Source organism: Leptopilina boulardi, unplaced genomic scaffold (assembly GCF_019393585.1).
Source record: "Leptopilina boulardi isolate dan_hultmark-lab unplaced genomic scaffold, ZJU_Lbou_2.1 LbouV2_44, whole genome shotgun sequence".
NCBI classification, from domain to species: Eukaryota; Metazoa; Arthropoda; class Insecta; order Hymenoptera; family Figitidae; genus Leptopilina; species Leptopilina boulardi.
Window position 1 is genome coordinate 391852 of NW_026137988.1, and position 20472 is coordinate 412323.

The following is a 20472-nucleotide window of genomic DNA, read 5'->3' on the forward strand; positions in this document are numbered from 1 at the left end:
CGTTTCCGCCTTCGGATCCGACGTCAGATTCTGCATGGCATCCGCAGTCGGAACGACGCCGGATCCGTAGCCGAGATTTAGGATCATTTCCGGCGTCGGACCGTCATCGGATCCGACGTCGGATATTTATTTTAAAAATTTAATTTTATTTATTAAGCAATTTTTTAATGTCAACTATAATTTAATAAATTATTAAGTTTTAAAAATGCAAAAAAAATCGATTTCTTTGACGATATAAACTGTAATACTACCTTAAATTATAAAAAGAAGAACTTTGAATTTCACCTTAATTTGTTTCAGCAATTGTGCCTCAAGATTCTCATAAATCTGATCGTCGGTACCCGTAGCTTCCTCCAAACAATCTTGCTTCGATATAAGATCATATGAATCATCATCTTTGGATTCCAGACCACTTGCTGTCAATAGCATTTTAGCGTCAGGCGATAAGGGAATAGAATTCATATCCACAGGAAGGCCAGATTTACTAGCTTCAATTAGTGGATCTAATCCTTTCGCTTGTCGCAAATAATCCCTTGCAAGTTCTAAGTCTCCATCTTTTTTTGCTTTAAGGGCTGCCATTTTAAATTCCTGTTGTCGTTGTTGTATCATTAGCATTTGTTTATCAGCGCGCGATGTTATTGTCTTTTGCTTTTTATCTAAATCAAAAATAGACAATATTATAAATACAAATGTTATTTACAACTCTAATCAACATGAATTTTTAGTCTGAATTGTAAATGTCATTAATTACTTTCAGTTTTACATTTTGTTTTAACATATGTGACGTGCTCTGAAAAAAGAGACCTAAAAAGAAAACGAATTATAGGTTACATTTGTTACGGAGGTGATATTTTACACTTAAATCAAAACTTAATTGGGCAAAAATGTTAAAATATTTTTTTCCATACACAAAACTTATATTAGACGTAAGATTTAAAACAATTTAATCATAAATAGTAAGTACTTTATAAGATTTATATTAAAGCTACTGACAATTTTTTGAAAATTGCTTTTAAGGGGATACTAAAGTAGTTCTTAAAAACTAAATTTTCTAATTTTAAAGTTCGTAACCCCTCATTTTGTTAAGCATCAAAAAATCAGAGGTATGTATTTTTTGATTTTTTTAAAATTAATATTTAATGGTGCCTCAAAGCACTTGAATTTTTACATGTATTTTGCATGGAAAAAAACGTTTTTTCGTAGATTCGCTATGAAATGATGAAAAATGAATTTTTTTTTATCGGACTATTCTATTTTCTTGATAAATGTTCAAGAAATAAAATCCAATAATTTATTTATGAATTTTTTATTAATAACTATTTTTTAAAGAGCCTCCATAAAACCCCCGAAAAGTGCAAAATCTGGGAAAAATCGTTAGAAAATGTTTACTAATATATTTTATAGTGCACGGAAAAATTATTTCAGTATATTTTACAAAACTAGTTTCGGAATAGCGGATACGGAGAGGAGTTTAGTATAGGTTAAAATAGAATCATTTATAATATTTGAAGAATGTTTTTCACGAAAACTACACTCAAAAAAATTCATGGTAAATTTGACTAAATTTGAACTATTTCTCATAGTTCCAGGAGGCGCCTATTAACAAAAAGTAGTTGAGACAACTATGTAAAAACGGTTAAATCAACTGTAAAATTTAGTAAAAAAAACTATTCAAAGTAGTAAAATTATTATTAATAATATTAGTATTGAGATACATTTTTTCACCCTCTCCCCTACTACTTTCGTTTATATGAGGTAAAATTCCTGAACTGTCACAGGTCCAAAAATGAAGTCTACGGGATCGAGCCAAGATTTTCAGGGATTGTTGTCCTATTGGATAGATCTTCGAATACCAAGTATTGTGAAGTTTTATCAAAACCTGTAGGATGTGGAGGGGGTTGAAATTTCCCACTTTTGATGAACACTCACCTTTTCAAGCCTTTGTAACTTTTTTCCTTTTTGTCGTACAAAAATTTCACTAGAAGGTTTTTTTAGGTTTTTTTACGTACATTTTGATAAAAATTATTAATTTGAAAAAAAAAATTTTTTTGACCCTTTTTTTGCAAAAATAAAAATAAATTTGTATTTTTCTCGACAAGAGGTATTTTTAATTTTTTTTAAAATATTTTCATTCGAAAGCTGAGATTTTTTCCGATGAAATATGTAATTTCCAGGAGGGCGTTTTTTTTTTCTTCGAGTAATGAAAACAAGAGTAAAGAGGTGCACCAAGTATCTCGCGCAACTGATGTGACGCGACATCTGTTTATTCATTGGTATATACAGCATAACTTTACGCTAATAAATTTCATGAAACATTATTGTTTCTCTACTTAAATAATATAATATGTGATTAAGAAGATTTTTTAAATTTTATGAAAGTATTATTATTAATACGATAATTGTACGAACTTCTGTACTTTTAAATTTTTTTATATACAAGGATCTAAGTTAATGAAACTTTAAACTTGATAACTAATATCAATCACAAATAATGGTTTAAAAATAAGCCGTTAAGGTCTTAATGAAAAACGAGATATTAATATGACAAATATTTAGTTCTATTAGATTCAAAACAAGCCTTTGTGGTCTTGGACTCAATACAAAATTTTATTCGCTAGAAATGAGACGTTAAAAGTCTTCAATCAAGCCCATGAGGTCTAGATACTAGTGAGTTGTAACTAGATGTACAACAAAAGTGCCCGAGTGTAAAGTGTCATGGACGCCTTTCCACAAATGTGACGCGTGTCTATAGTTAATCGGAACTAAATGAATTAATTCAAAAGACTCACATCTTCATTCCTGTATAAAAAATTTAAAAACTATGTTTATAAAACATTTTCATATCATGAATTGTTTGTGTCCTATAAATTCAGCTTTAATTGTTATGAGTGTGAAAATAATGTTATATATACAACATAATTTTATTACAATTTTCTCACAAATATAAAAATATATAAATTGTATACAAAAATAAATTGGTCTCTATATGTTTTATAATATAAAGTATGATTTATATCAATAAAATATTGTTTGATGTTTCAAAACTTGTGTAAAATTTCAATAATATGGTGTTGACAGGTTTCATAAAAGTTTAGGTTATGTTAGCTAATTTTTATACCGCGCAGTGGTTTGATTTAAGCCCAGTTTCGGGCTTGTGGCTACTTTCTATTTCAAAAGGCAGCTTATTGTTAGCCCCTACAGTAGGCTTAAAGTAAGACTTATGCTATGAGCGAGTTAGAAACTATATTCGGTCTAGTTTGTGTCCCATATTGAAACTAGCTTCTTTTCGGGTTTGAAACAAAACTTATTTTTTCCTGTGTAGATACTCTTGCCTTATAGAAACTTGGAATGGACTATATGTTCTACATGTTATAACATTCACGAAAACATGAATCTTTTAAACGTTATAAATGACTCTCAATTGGTATCAACGAAATATAAACTCAATTTAGAAAAATATAAAATAGTAAATAAAATATATTATATAACTAAAACATTTTGAGTGACAAAACCTGACAAAACTCTTTTAGTGAATCCAGTTAGTCGTTATGAGTTTTGTTCAATTATTAAAATACAACAAAATATGATATTCTTAATCACATATTATATTAATTAAGTAGAGAAACAATAATGTTTCATGAAATTTATTAGCGTAAAGTTATGCTGTATATACCAATGAATAAACAGATGTCGCGTCACATCAGTTGCGCGAGATACTTGGTGCACCTCTTTACTCTTTTTTTCATTACTCGAAGAAAAAAAAAACGCCCTCCTGGAAATTACATATTTCATCGGAAAAAATCTCAGCTTTCGAATGAAAATATTTTAAAAAAAATTAAAAATACCTCTTGTCGAGAAAAATACAAATTTATTTTTATTTTTGCAAAAAAAGGGTCAAAAAAATTTTTTTTTTCAAATTAATAATTTTTATCAAAATGTACGTAAAAAAACCTAAAAAAAACCTTCTAGTGAAATTTTTGTACGACAAAAAGGAAAAAAGTTACAAAGGCTTGAAAAGGTGAGTGTTCATCAAAAGTGGGAAATTTCAACCCCCTCCACATCCTACAGGTTTTGATAAAACTTCACAATACTTGGTATTCGAAGATCTATCCAATAGGACAACAATCCCTGAAAATCTTGGCTCGATCCCGTAGACTTCATTTTTGGACCTGTGACAGTTCAGGAATTTTACCTCATATATGCCTTAGAATATTTAATTTCTATATACCTAACAGAGAAAAATCCCGAAACGCTGAGGATTGAACGCACGCCCCTAACATTCGTAAGCCGACAATTTAACCAACTAACTACGCACGCACGCTAGGATGACTTACATGATATTTGAGGACATTCTTGTCACTGTGCAGTTAATTTTACTATCCAATGTTGTCAAATTTACTACTTTTAATAGTTATTACCTTCTTTTAATTAATACTTCTCAAACTTTACATAAAAACTTTTTCAACTGCTAAAAATAGTAATATTTACTACAAAATAACAGTTAACTCTACAACAAAAATTATATGTAAGACTTGAAAGTTTTTCTGCATTTAGAAAGAAATGGTTCTTTTAAATACACAAATCATAAAAATAACTATTTTCAGCAATTATTTTAACTATATAAAAACATTAAGTTTAGTTGTTTTTCTGCAACTATGAAAAATTGGTTTTTTCAACTACATAAATCATAAAAATAACTATTTTTAACACTTATTTTAACTACATGAAAACAGTAAGTTTAATTTTTTTCTTCAACTAATAAGAAATGACTCTTTCAACAACACAAATCCTAAAAATAACAATTTTTAGCAGTAGTTTTAACTATTAAAGTGTTGTAAAGCCATTTAAAATCACATGACAGTTATTTCAACTACAAATATTAGTAATTTTAACGAAGTGAAATTGACTACTAAAAATTAGTACCACCAACTGTTTAAGTTTAGTTAAAATGGTTCTGAATATGGTACTTTTAACTGCTTTTTTTTAACTACACATTTTCAGTCATTTTTTGAGTGTAGTTTTCGTGAAAAACATTCTTCAAATATTATAAATGATTCTATTTTAACTTATACTAAACTCCTCTCCGTATCCGCTATTCCGAAACTAGTTTTGTAAAATATACTGAAATAATAATTAAATAATAATTAAATATTAATTTTAAAAAAATCAAAAAATACATATCTCTGATTTTTTGATGCTTAACAAAATGAGGGGTTACGAACTTTAAAATTAGAAAAATTGGTTTTTAAGGACCACCCTAGGGGACACCTCAGTTGTGGCACGAAAAATTTAACATTTTTCAAGAATATTTTCTAAGGAAATCACTAAAAGTTTATTATAACAACTATTTATTTATTTAACTAAAAGTATATAGGATCAGCTGAGGTAAATGCCAAGGAATTTACTAAGTTTCATAAATAACATAAATTTTTTCATTTGAACTGCAATTCTTTCGAATTTTTTTGAATTAAGAATTTTTTTTAAACGAAGTTTATTTTATCGAATAGTACATATTTCGATGTACTAGTAAATAATTTTGCATTAAAAAATATTAGTATTTGTGGAAACTGCAGACCTTGCACTTAAACACCTTTTTTTGACTGCTGCTTGCGGTGACTACGATAAATCAGACAGAGTTTATGGGGGAGCGACACCTTTGAAATCTCTTTTGAACCTATTTTTCATAAATATTTTTAAGTCATAGGTATAAAGTAAACAAAGTTTCGTTTCGAGGACTTTCTTTGTTAACTTTTTGAGTTTACGAAAATATATACTTTAAAAATGTTTAAATTTGTTGACTATAGGTGCCGCTAAAGTTGGTCTCGTTTCTCTGCAGGGCAAATCGGTGGGCAAGATTCCGGTTAGACCGTTTAATATAAAACAAAAATTCAAATTTTTTCTTAATCTGTGATAGATTTAGCCAAAAAAAACAAACTAATAAAAAATCCGCTACGTACTCTAAAGCATTAGTAAATGAAGATCAAAAATATAATTGGCCTAAATCAATCCGATCAAAACTGTTCGAGCTAGACTGCTCACCATTTTGAAAAATGTCATTTCGAGAAAACCCCAAGAAAACACTGTTACAGGTCAGTTATAGAACTGTTACAAAGTTTTTGAGAACATGTTCTGTAACTGGTTATGAACCTGTGAGTCACTGGTTACGCAAAATGACTCAGCGGATATGTAAGATTCTGTAACAAATCTAGAATATGGTCACAAATGTATTTGTAACAGTTCTACATAGAAAGAAATTTTGTTAGAATATTTAATAAATTTGAATAGAAATTTTGATATTTTTGTTTTTCAATTGCGAAACATTCTGGTTTGATAATAAAAGTTGGTATAGTTTAATGAATACCTTTAACTGGAAACATTTTACGAAAACTGGAATTATGATTTCTTAATTCAAATCTACAATTTTCGAAGTCTAGCACTTTGTTAATTACTAAATTTATACGAAAAATCAGAACCAACATTTCGTAATTTGCTAAAACTATACGAAAAAGCAGAAGCCGTGAAAAATAGAAGAACGTCGAAACCACCAATGGCTCTTTTTTCAGGTTTTCTCTCTTTTTCTATTCGAGGGTAGTGGGGGTCTTTCTTAATACACACACATAACTGGTACGCTTTGATTGGCTTAAAATTATTCCTAACACATCCGAACTACAATACGCATACATAAACGCAGAATAACGCAACGCATATAGATACATAATTCACGCTGAAACGAGAAATTCTGAACTTCTTTATATACTAAATAGACAGATTTTTCTGCACTTGTGAGAAACTTAATATTACATTGTTAAATATTTAAAAATAAAAATAATTATTTATCAAGAAATAATCGAGGAAATAATAAAATATTTTATTACCTTTCAAAGAACAATTTTTATCATAAAATCATTTAATTTAATTATAGAAGCAAACTTATAACAAATATTCTATAATTATATTTAGAAAAAGAAATATAGAATAATTAAAAACAATTATTTATAAAAACTTTTTCTAGTCTATATTGCAGAAATAAAAATTATATAAAAATTATGAGCAAACAAATGAAGTACTTTATTATTAAATATTAATTAAAATTATTTTTAATTCATATTGCAGTATTAAAAATGATTTTAAAATCAGGATGTCCAGCAAGGCTTAAAAAAAATTCCCTAACTTTTCTCTGACATTTTTTTTTTCGTGACTACTCGTTAGTGATCGGTCAAACCCGATCGGACTCACTCGCTTAACTTCGTCAAACTTCGGTGATTTTTGATATTTTTCTATCATTTTTTGAAAGAAAAAGTTTCTATTAGTATTATATGTAAATATAAGGATTTAACACCAACCCACTTTCTTATCGACTACATCAAAATGTAAAATGATTATACCAGTTAACGGAATTGTAAATACAGAAAATGAAATATTTTATTCTAATACTTGTTACAGGGCGTATTAGAATTTAACATTTGTGACGCAACGCGAAGAAAGGGACCTAAGAGTCCAATTTTTGATTTTCGGATTATGATTGATTCAGATAAATTAAGGATTGCTTTTTAATTATGTGAAGTCAAAATTAAATTTTATCAAATAGTTTTTTTGCAATAACGATTTAAACATGAGCGATTCGTGTAGAGAATTGACTCTCTTTCTCCTCACACACACATGCGTACACTCCCCTCTCACTGTGTCCATGCGTCACTTGAAGTTCGGGTCGGTATTCGTGATTTAGAGAGAGATACGCTGACTACACCGTTCTCTGTCACTACGAAAGCACGTGTACGAGGTGCATCTCTCTTTACTTTCCGAAGACGCCCGAACACAGAGACGCCAACTTGAAATAGTAGTGGGAAGCAAGAGAGAGTAAGAGATATCGGAAACTCTTCGCCACGTTCTTGCCTACTCTTTTCTCTCTCCTGCGAAATTGCCGTTTGGACGCTTAGGTCCCTTTCTTCGCGTCGCGTCACATTTAGAGTTTTCATAATACAATTATGAATTTCGTAAAAACTATTCTAATTTTTGTTTCTAAATATATTAAACTTTATTATTTTTATTTTAGGCATTCTTAAAAAATAGTAATGAAATCTATTACCATCCCAAAATCTGCAAAATCTTCCGCAATTGTTACTTAATATACTAAATATGAGTGTCAAAATATTAAATATTCTAATAAGATTTCTTTCCGTGTAGACCTATTTTGTAACAACTATAAAATGGTACATAACTATTATCGCACGATTATTACCTAAAAATACATGCAAAATATTTTTATTCTTAATAAAAATATTAAAACTTGACGTAATAGAAAAAGGAAACTCTAAAATAAACATAGTTAGAACAGTGTCAAATTTCAACTGTTCTATAGCAATATCGCTCCACAGCACAGTGGGCAGAATGCATAAAAAGTTGGCAAAAAATGAAAAATTAAAAAATTCAATTCCAACTTTTAATTACATTATTTCAATAAACAATAAGTCAGAGTTTGATGAAATATAATTTTTAGCTCTTTTTAACTGCGGATTTTCATAGAAATATGTTTTAATGTCGACCTATTTTCAACGGTTATGTTCGCGCTTTTTTGTTTATTTATCAAGGTAAGGTTTGTAACCTGATTAAAACGTACAATGTGACAGATTTTGAATTATTTATCATGGAATCTTCAAATTCAGGTATTTAATTATATTATAGAAAATATAAAATCGTATTTTATAATATTTTAATTATTAAAATTCATAAAAGAAACGAGCTTCTGAAATTCAAAAATTGAAAAAAATTTTTGTAAACATTAATCATTTTAGTTATGTTCCAAGCTAGTCCAAGCGTTAATTCTTGAAATTTTTATTATGTTTTGATTCCAGGTTTCTGAATCTTCTTGAAATTTTTGCGAATATTTGCGATTTTTCGAGAAAAAGTGATTTTATTGGACACATTGCAAAATACAGAAATATGTATTTTCAATAATGAGTGTACTTTATTTAAGAAAATTTGTTAACCTTTAAAAATTAAACTTAATAAGATTTTGATTTTAAAGGGTTATATATGAGAGATTCTTTTTCAATCGCTCCAGCCCAAAAAGTCAATGTTCTGGGATTGGCTTCATACTTTGGTAAATTGTTGTCCTATATGATAGTAATAAATTCCTAAAATATAAACTCATTAAAAAAATATTTGTAGAAAGTAGAGGGGGTTGAAGTTTTGACGTTAAGCGTAACATTGTCATTTTCAAATCAGTATAACTATGACAAAAGTTAATGGATTTTAATTTATCTATAATGAATTTTAATGCATTTTTCACGTACTTTTCAAAAATGTATATGAAATTTAAAAAAAAAATTTTTTGACCCGTTTTTTTCCAAAATCAACCCTTATTTTTCGATATTCACCCCTTCGGGTATTTTTTTTTTTTTATTTTCATTGGAAAGCTGAGGTTTTTTCTGATGAGCTATGTAAATATGAATGTGGGACAACAATAATTTTGTGAGAAACAGAATTTTAAAGCAGGCGGTGCCGATAACAGGTATACCTGGAGATCATCTTCGAGGATTTAGGTAGGCACCGCCTAATTTAATATTATGTTTCTCACAAAATTATTGTTGTCCCACTTTCATATTTACATAGCTCATGGGAAAAAACCTCAGCTTTCCAATGAAAATAAAAAAAAAGAAAAAAAAATTTTCGAAGGGGTGAAAATCGAAAAATAAGGGTTGATTTTGAAAAAAAGGGGTGAAAATTTTTTTTTTTTAATTTTGTAAACATTTTTGAAAAGTACGTAAAAAATGCATTAAAATTCATTATAGATAAATTAAAATCCATTAACTTTTGTTATAATTATACGGATTTAAAAATGACAATTTCATTTCATTTATTAACGGGACATGCCCTTTCGTACAAAAGTACTCCTAAATTCTAATAGTTACGTAAGTAACAATACAAAATATAAAATATTAACTAAATCTAGGTAGGCGCTATAATGGTTAAAGTTCAGTATAAGTTTGTACAGTAAAGAATAACATAAATCAAATCAAAGGAGAAGATTAATTTTGATAAATTGAATCTGCTTTACCATTATATCAATTAATTTTAAAAATAATTGTTTTTGTTCAATAATACTGATTTTCTCTAAATCACAGTGTCTACATTCCTTAAATCACTTTAATAGATAGAAATAAAATAAGTTTATCTCAAGGAAGGGACATAACCTTGGGCATCAAGTGGGGAAATCACTATAGATTCTCCTTACACGCATCTATTTGGACTGTAAGAGTCGATGTGCGATTTCTAGGGGGGATTTTAATTATGGTAGGGATTCCACGCCGGTAGACCATTGACACATTCATTTCTCCGTCTAATCGACGGGTCTCTAGTTCCTCCCTCACTCTCTTAATCTCCTCCCTCTGCATAACCGTCCTGTCATTCGACATCCAAAGATCTCCCAACTCCCTTGAACGTGTTGAGTCTCTTTTGACACTTACAAATTTTTTTAAAATTACTTGTGCCTTCTCTTCCGTCTCACATACAATCTTAACAGGGCGAGGCTTACGAGAAACCTGCGCATTAGAACCAATTCTAAATGTGCGTATATTTTCAAGATCATCTGTTTGAATGAATTTTTTTAATTTAGTCGTAACCACAGATTTTAAAGAACCACTATTATTTGACGAAGTGTCATATTCTGGAAGATTGAATAAAACAAGATTATTCTTTCTTTCATTACGATCAACAAGTTCATTTATACAGACATTAGTTACTGAATTAGAATCAATCTTTGTAGAACCATTTGTCTCAGATTTATCAAGTCTCTCTTCGACAACATTAAGACGCTCTGTCAAATCAACAACTCTGCTTTCCATATTATTCAGCCTACACAGTGTGTCATCGAGTTTTTTGTTGATATCTGACATGTTTTCAGTCATATTTGCAAAATTATCAGAAACTGTTGTTGATAAAACCTTAATAGCTCTCAAAATACTATCCAAGTTAACAGAGGTTTGTGAAGATTGAGAATTATTTGAAGGAGACAATGACCTAGGTTTACAACATTTGGTGAACGACCCATCAGGCAAAGTAGACAGCTGTAACGCACAGCTGGGATGATAAGGAAGATTACACTTCCTACACAAAGTAGGAATAGCACGTGTAATATCTTTACCACATTTTGCACAATTTTCAACACTAGAGGCCATTTTTGCACACAAATAATCGTTCAAATAAAAATAAAAAGTAAATTGAGCGAAAGCAGTTCCAATTTAAGTTACATAAACAAAAAACTTCACACAAGTATATCAGTCCAATGTTAGATTAGAAAAATTCAAATCAGAGAGCCAAGTTAAGGCAAATGGTGCAGATAATAAAAAACTTCCACTAAAAACCAGCACAAAATAATGTTTATAACTATAAGGTTGTAAAAGAACAGACCAAACTTAAACCGTTTTATTTAAACAAAATCAACCGAGACACATGTGAACACGTGTTTAGTAGCTGCCACCTAGCGGCAATTTTTTTTTTCTTTTTTTTTTTTTTTTAACAATGTTACCCTTAACGTCAAAACTTCAACCCCCTCTACTTTCTACAAATATTTTTTTAATGAGTTTATATTTTAGGGATTTATTACTATCATATAGGACAACAATTTACCAAAGTATGAAGCCAATCCCAGAACATTGACTTTTTGGGCTGGGGCGATTGAAAAAGAATCTCTCATATGTGAAACTCGATGATTCCCTGAGTTCATTAACCATAATATTATGGTAAAAATTTTATTCCCTTTAAAAATATTAAATATCAAAGTAGGAGGTTCACAATGTGATTTTGTAACCTTAAATTTTTCAATTTTTTTAAAAACGCTATTATTAAAAAACTATTAAAAATTAGATGTTGGAACTCACCAAAAACATAAATCACTTTTTTCTGCACAGAGGAACGAAAGAATTATTGCAAAAATTTATTATTTTTGGATAATATACGATTTAAAAAAAAATTTTATTTAAATATTCTCAAGATTTTTATTTACTTATAACTTTTTTGTCGGTGCTCCGAAAAAATTGAGGTTTTGCACAAAGATTTTTTATAATATTCTTTACCTTCTATTAAAATCTTACGAAGGTGTTTTGCTTCGTTTTGGAGATAATAATTTTAAAAAAATTTTATCTAAAAGGTTAATTAAAAGACTTGAAGTTAACTAACCAAATTCAAACTGCTCCATTTTTTATAAAAATATATTAAAATGTTGCGATTTGAAATTGGTCAGTTAACTTCAAGTCATTCGTAACCAGTGACCTCAAAAACCCCTAGGTACCAAATTTTATAGAAATCAAACTAATTTTTTTAAAGAATTGTCCGCCATATTGGATCCGCCATTTTGAATTTTTAAAAACTGACTTCATATTCGTAATCAGCGATCCTAAAAACACACGAATATCTAGTTTCAAACAATTTCGTTGAAATTTAACAAAAATATCCGCCATATTGGATCCGCTATTTTGAATTTTTAAAAACTGACTTCATATTCGTAATCAGCGATCCTAAAAACACACGAATATCTAGTTTCAAACAATTTCGTTGAAATTTAAAAAAAATATCCGCCATATTGGATCCGCCATTTTGAATTTTTAAAAACTGACTTCATATTCATAATCAGAGACCCAAAAAACTTTAAAATCTTTAATGTCAATAATTTTCAATGAAAAATACATTTAATGCCAACTTTTTTAACATTCTGCCCCACTGTGCGCACAGGCTAATACGCTAACCATTACGCTACCCTAACATGGGAATATAAATACAAAATTGATTTGATAACTTGCGACTGAGGAAGATTTAAAACCTGTATTGCTTATATAAAAAAAACAATAAGACTATGTGATCTATAAAAATTTTAGAGTTTTTTAAATTTAACTACATACTTAAGTATGAACATATCATTGTTCCGATATATGCGATGGAACATTAGTTACAAAAAATTTGTGGCTGTAGTGTTACAGAAATGTTATGTAACACTGTTGCAGAATTGTTCCCATTTTTAGGTATAAATGTCATCCAGAACTAATCTGCAACAAAATTTTAGAACAGCTACATAACATTTGTTGAATATTAGAAATTTAAACTAAAATCAGAGTGCGCATGCGTGAGTAACCGGGAGTTGGTAACTGAGATTTGGCTTTATGGTGGGGGAGAGTTCCTTAGAGAGATTATTTGTGAAAATCTTTTGGCCGTTGTGCCGCGCAGTAGTGATATTGTTTGATGGTTAAAGAAACTGTAGTGAAAATATCCGAAAGGTCTGGGTAGACGAAATATTGTAAAACCAATTTCGATTGTAAACGACCGCGTGTCTGTGAAAACCAGCAATTTTATTATTTTACTATTTTAAATTGTAATATTCTTTCAAATAAAGTATTGTTTTCTAAATTAAATTAAAATACAACACATTTTTCAGACACAGTTCTAGATCTACGTTGGAACGTCAGTTACAGATCATTTGTGATGATTGTGTTACAGAAATGTTACATTACATTGTTACAGAACTGTGAAGTTAGCATAATATAGAATAGATCGGTAACTCCCTTGTAACAATGTTCTAGAATTCTGTTACAATGAGGTTATATAACAGATTCATAACCAGCTTGTAACAAACGTTCTATAAAACTGTGTCCTCACTGTTATATAACGTGTTTGCTGGGACGCGTTTAAAGTTTTGACATATGAAAACTTATAAAAAAATGAAATCAACGTTAATCTGTGATGCCTGCACCGTAATATTGGCCTTCTAAATTAATATTGGCTTCATCTTTGGCCTTTCGAGCGGCTGTGAGCGTAAAAGAACGCAATTGTTACCACGGTAAAAGAGAAAATAGCCGATGGCGCTATCAAGCACTCGAAGTGCTTCACTTCGAACACCTTCTGCAGATTTCGATTTCTTTCACATAAAATTACTTTGAAATCGCTTTTGCTGATATAATTTCTATTCTACACATCATAAAGTACCGTTTAAGAAAACAAAAAAAATCGATTTTTTTCGGATCAAAGGTGTCACTCCCCCTTAACTAAAATTAAAAACAACCAAAATTCTATTAGTATATTATATCACCTCGTGCGTGAACGAAGGGTTTTGAAAAAAAAAAAAATTTCTAGAAATCGCGATGATTTTTCCTATGTGTGACTATCTATTGCATGTATAAAGAACCACTAAAAATTTCAGCCCGATCGGTTTAATGGTGGAAAAATCGTAGTCACCGTAACCGTTACGGTGACTACGATTTTTCCACCGTTAAACGGTAGTTCTCAAACATTACGATTTCGAGATAATAGCCTTTAAAGTTTCAATATACTCTTCTTTGTGAAGCAGCGGGTTCAAATAACGAAAACCTCAGAAAAATCAAAAAAAGTATCCTAAAAACAAAATTTTTGAATTTTCAAGGTCAAATTTCTTGAAAACCTATGGTGATGGAGCACTTCTAATTACGAATTCGTGTTCAGCGTCAAAAAACCTATAAGAATCACCGAATGAGGTCCCAGAAATAAAAATGCTGTTGCTGTTGTTATTCAGGAATAAACATTTTTGAAAATTCCAGTCCATTTAAGGGGTTAAACCACTCTAGAATTTTCAAAAAATCAAAAAATTTTTTTTTGCTTTAAAAGGTGCCTAAGGGTGTATAGAATAAGAAACAATATCAATTATAAGTCGAAACACTTTTTAATTTGGAAGGTCAATTATACGGCGCAGGCATTGCAGATTGAAGGTATATCCAAAAAGTCGTAAGTAAAACTTTAAACTTGTTTTTCTCAAAACTACATTTTTTGTGCTGGCCGGAAACATGACTTTTACAAATCTCAACCGATTTACTTAAAAATTAAACTGTAGCTTCTCAATAACATTATCTAGAGAAAGACGTACAGATTTTTTTTTATGTTGCATATTTTTTTTGTTATAAACAATTTAGTGTCAATTTTTTAAGTAAAAAACTCGGTTTTTTCTTAAAATGTTCGCCATTTTTGCAAAAATCAATTGAAAAAAAATCCCCTACGTCTTTCTCTAGCTTTTAAGATGTAAAAATAGAAAGAAATTTGTTTTTTGTTCTATGATGAAAATTGGAGCTAAAACCTTTCCGGCCGCGACGTGATTTCTCTCAGAAAGGGTTCCTATCACGTACCTGTAAATTTGATATTTTAAAAAAAAATAATTAATGAAGTGTATTTTTTTTCTCTTTAAAATGTACCTAATAAAGATATGTAAACATATTTTTCAGTACATTTAAACTTTTCTTGAAAAAAATTTCTAAAGTTAGGCCTTTTTTTGACGCTCTAGAGTGGTTTAACCCCTTAAAATTATTACTGAAAATTGTTTAAATAATTAACAAAATTTATAAATTAATGAAAATTTAACTATGTTAATTCGACAGGAGATAATGAAATTTTCTTTGCAGCATCTTATTCTAAATATAATTTGTAACTATTGCCAAAAAGACAATTTAAGAGCCCGTATTTTAATTAAAATATATAGCGATTTTTATTTTGCGCTGCAACGTGAGTTTTCACCCTGGACCTGCTTCTCTTGGAGCGCTAAATTGGCTTTACCTTTTTATTTCGATCAGTTTTCGAGTAATTAATTTTTTCAAAAAACATTTAAAATTTTTTAATAATTAATAACTTTTTTAAAAAATATTAATGGATGTTGTTTCTAACATTATTTACTATTAAAATAAAAAGTTTAGCTAAAATTGAAATATCCATGGTTAATGGTTGATAAACTTCAGGAAACCTTACCCTGTTTCAAGTTTTAAGTACCTGCATTTGCCCTCGGTGGAACTGCTGGCCTTTTCGGCTCTTTTGGAGACTCTTTTTCCGGCCCGGGTTCAGAAGATGGACTGACAACTGGTTCCGGTGGAGGAGTTTTGCTCACTGCAAGAGGAGGAAATCCTGGGGGCGTTGGAAGTTCTTCAAGAGGTACAGGCTTTCCTCGCGCGTATAATTTAATAGCGTCTTCAAATTGCTTGCAAATTCTGCCATACCTTCGGGCTTTTGATGTGTTTCCTTCACCCTCAGCGGCGACTTTTGTTCGTCGATAAACCTCCAAGCGCTCCTTTAGTGCGGATTCTAAAGCTGAACCAGTCAACGGTCCCTGGGATTCTGCTGCTTAAACAATTTTTTTTATATTATCTAAAAATATTTAATTAGAAATAGTGAGAAAAATTATATGGTCAAAATAAGTGAAGGAAGAATTTAAATTATGTTTGGTCCAAAATGGTATTTTTTCAGTGTGTATAAGTAAATATTTATAGGATTAAAAATTTTATTTATTTTGAAAATATTCTTGGAAACGAGAACACACACACCACGTGAATTTTTCGTTTCAAAATGTTTTGTAACAGTTTTTATTTCAATCCGTAAAATTATCTAAATTTTTTATTTCGAATAGATTAATATCGTAATAACCTCCTTTACTTATCGTATAATAATATTCTAAAATGATTAGGTTGATACTGTGTTAGTAAATAATATTTATTGGCGCCTAAAAAATGGTATTATTAATCATAAGATGGACAGTTGGTGATTCAGACATTCAACTTAAAGTTTTACAATAGTTTTATGTAAAAAATTCGAATTTTACCAAATACAAATTTAGCAGAATTCCCATTCATCGGAATTTTAAATGATTCGAATTTTTAAATACCAGAATTTCCAATTCATCAAGTCTTCATTTCTCCAAATATGTATTTATACGAATTATTATTTGACAGAATTCTTAAAACGCCAAATTTCCATTTGTCTGAAACTGCAAATAGTCGACAAATAATAAGTGGCAGAAAGATTTAGGTGCGAATTCAATGATTATTTAAAAAATTAAAAACTAGCTTGTCTCATAAAAGCCCCTGGTGTACCAGAATAGTCCCGATTGACGGTAGCTAAAAAGTTTGTTATGTAAAACTTGGTTTAAAAATAAATTCATGCGCTCTGCTGTTTTCATTTATTTTGACCATCATAACTCAAAGGAAAGCAAAATCTTACGTGGCGATTCTTCAGCAGAAGGAGCTTGTTGCGCTTCACTTTCTTCTTTCGCAGACGTTGACGGTATTGGAGCCGCCATTGTTTCTGGCAGTGTAGGACTACCGGGCATATCGGACAAATCCACGGCATTTCCACTACTGAATTCAGCAATTACTAAATCAAATTGTTTTATAAGTTTCACATATTGAATTGCTTGTTCCGCATTGCCTGCCCTTTTCCAAGCGACAGCCGCAGCTCTATATTCTTGTTGGCGATTTTTTAACAAATTTAAAGTTTCCTTATCGATTTCAACAACCGAAGTACTTGCAGTTGGTTCAATAAGAACGTCAGCTTTCGGACTTTCAACCTCTGCAACCACAGGAACCGCTTCCAATTCTTCTGGCTCTACAATTAGAATAAATAAATGTTATTTTTCATTTATAGAAGTTTTATTAATTAGAATTTAATTACCAGCTGGCTGTTCGGCTACAGTTGAAATAGCGGAAGATGGAAGAATTGGAGGAATATCGTCAGTGTCAATTTGTTTGCCAGCTTTTGCCCTTGATAACATTTCATTCAATGTTTTAACGCCTCTTCCATATCTTCGTGCTTTCGACGTGTTTGTTGCTTTCTCTTCTGCAGTTTTATACATCGACAATCTTTCTTCTAATAATTTTACAGTTTCTTCTGAAGACGCGTTGGTAGCTTCTTCTTCTTTTTCTTCTCCTGGTGGTTCTTCTGGAGATTCGGGTGATATTTCCTCACCCGTAATCAGGTGAAGTTCATCCTATGAATAACAAAGAAACAAAAAATTGTTTAAATGACGAAAAAATTAAATTTTAATTTTTAAAATGCTAATTAATGAATTTTATTTAAAATCATTTTTGTACCAATAAATCTGGATCGTTTTCGTCACCGGATAATTCTTCATCTGGATCTATGTCTTTTAAACTTTCATTCACCATTGCATTTAATTCTGCATCGGGAATACGTTTGGCACCTAAAATAAATTTAAAAATTTTTGAATATTTTTTGAAAGTAAAAATAATAATAACTTAATAAATTTACGATTAAGAGAAGTAATAAATTTTTTAAATTCATTGTTATTTTACTTTTACGTGGTCGACGTCCAGCGTCGCCTCCAGTAGTCAGTGCGGCCAATTCAGCTTCCAAATCTTCATCATCGTCATCCATTCCTTGGTCTTTTCCAATATCTTCGATCGACGCAGGTACTTCGAAAATCCCATACTAAAAAAAAAGGTTTATACTATTTATCTTTCTATATTAAAATTTATTTAATTCTTTATTATTTATGTTATTATTTTATTATTTATTAAATCTTTTTATAATTTTTAATTATTTATTTATTACTATTCCGTTTATTTTAAAATGAGATGTATCGAAATATCTCGATGGTCGAAAAAATCGAATATAAGAAAAAATGAACTTTGCTTTCCAGAGCATCTAAATCAATATTCATTTTATAAAAATCACCTTAAATTATTGTTCCACATATATATTTTGCATAACTTACTTATTTGCAATAAATATACACTTGCAAAGTATTTATTTGTTGTAAATATTTGCAGCTGTCATGAATCAGACACGAACATAACCTACATTTAGTTTAAATCACTTCATTGGCCCAAGACAAAATAGCGCGCGCTTTTTTAAAATAATGAAATTTATTAAATTAAAATAAAATAATTGTAATAAATTAAATTATTATGAAAATAATATTACCTTGAATAAAAAAATGTTTTTAGTTTTTAAAAAAAATTATTCAACAATTATTATTATTTTTAGACAAATTTTACAAATATAATAGATTATTATTTTTCTCTTTGAAACATTCTCTATAATTACATGCCTTTTGCATTTTGTTAACAATATTATTAAATATTTAATAAAATAATTGTAATAAATTATGAAACATAAATTGAAAATTAAATTTAATGGCCAAAGAATAGAAGCAACAGAGACGGCCAAAGGCCGTCGGAGGCGCTAGTAAATATAAAAAGTTACACAAAAAATACACTAAAAACAATTAAAGAAACTAATTTTATTAAAAACGTGAATTTAATGAAAATTATAACTTCAACTTGATCTAAAGGACTATATTAACTTTTTTTATGAAATTTTCTGTGATTACAGTTTAAACTATTTTAAAGATAATGTGCATTTAACAAATGTAAATTGGTTTTTTTTTCTAAATTATATTAATTTTTTTCTGCTGATTGCTAGCAAAGTGAGGTTTATAATTTGTTCCACTATTATTTCTAAACAATTTAAATTAGTTTAAACTTTAAAAACTTACACATGTTTTTTAAAATAATTATCAAATATTTAAGTATTTTAATTAAATTACTTTAAAATTTTTAATTTTAATGGTTAATGTGTTTATTCAATTACTTTATAACATAACTTCTATACAACTTATTCAAAATAACTTTTATTGTATGGTTTTAAAAAGGTTGTTTCCTCTTCTTTAAAAATATCAAGTCCAAATTTTTGTTTAAAAAAAGATTTTCTTGAAGTTTAAAAAAAATCAATTTTCTTCATTTAGGACATTTTAAAAACTTTTTAATTTGGTCTCAAAAAATAGCATGCTTTATGTAGTTTAAAACATAAATTAGCAAAAAGGGAATATGCACATTTTCAATGTCAAATTTTAACAAAATATATTTTTTAAAGCAAAAATTGTACAATTTGTCTTGGAAAATGTGTTACTCCCAGTTATGCTATGTGATGATAAAGTAGAGGAGAGTGATCAACAATGAGACACCTTTTTTCAAAGACATATTAATATGTCAATTATACAAAGTTTTGAGCTTTTTTTGACATTAACATAAAGTTTGAACTCTTTTCTAGACAATGTACACATTTTTTCTTGTTTTGCAGGTTCGTGTTGTATAATAAAACACAAGGGCGTTTCACCGAAAACTTTTTTTTTGATTTTCTAAAACCTTAACCCGAAATTAGACTCCTTTTGACCTACAAAATGTGTCAGATTTTTTTCACATTTTTTGAAGCTCATTTAAAGGTTGCTATTTTAATTTTTATGTAAAATTTGTGCTTTTTATATAAAAAAATTTATTTTTTATTTCTAAATGTTCAATTTTTTTAAAACCATGCACATTACTAGTAAAGATTACCAAATTAGTAAAAAAAATTATTCCAAGTTAAAAAAAAAGTTTGAAGCTTATTTTTATGGAATTATTGTTTACTACAACTTTCATACTTTTAACCCGCAATCCATTCGGATAATAAGTTGTCAACTAAAATTTTGACAAAATGGTTGAAAATATATTATTAATGATTTTATTTAGCAAAATTTTTATAACACAAAGTTTTAATTTAACACCTCATTGTATTTTAATCTAATTTTCATTTGGCAAAATATTCAATTAACAAAATTTTAACTCAACTGAATTCACATGTAACATAATTTCTATTTAACAAAACTTTTTTTCAATCGTATTTTCAATAGAAATATGT

The 20472-nt window shown here is 29.0% G+C and overlaps 1 protein-coding gene across 2 annotated transcripts in view; it reads right to left on the reverse strand.

Moving 5' to 3' along the window:
* LOC127289517 (coiled-coil and C2 domain-containing protein 1-like) overlaps positions 1-20472 on the reverse strand; it is a 42004-nt gene that overhangs the window by 19412 nt on the left and 2120 nt on the right. For both annotated transcript variants that reach the window (XM_051317496.1, XM_051317497.1), the window contains exons 2-7: positions 18087-18222; positions 17865-17974; positions 17446-17761; positions 16996-17379; positions 15775-16119; positions 286-656 (exon numbers count right to left, since the gene is read on the reverse strand). In XM_051317496.1, coding sequence (XP_051173453.1) covers positions 286-656; positions 15775-16119; positions 16996-17379; positions 17446-17761; positions 17865-17974; positions 18087-18222 — 1662 coding nt within the window. The remainder of the gene's footprint in view (positions 1-285; positions 657-15774; positions 16120-16995; positions 17380-17445; positions 17762-17864; positions 17975-18086; positions 18223-20472) is intronic.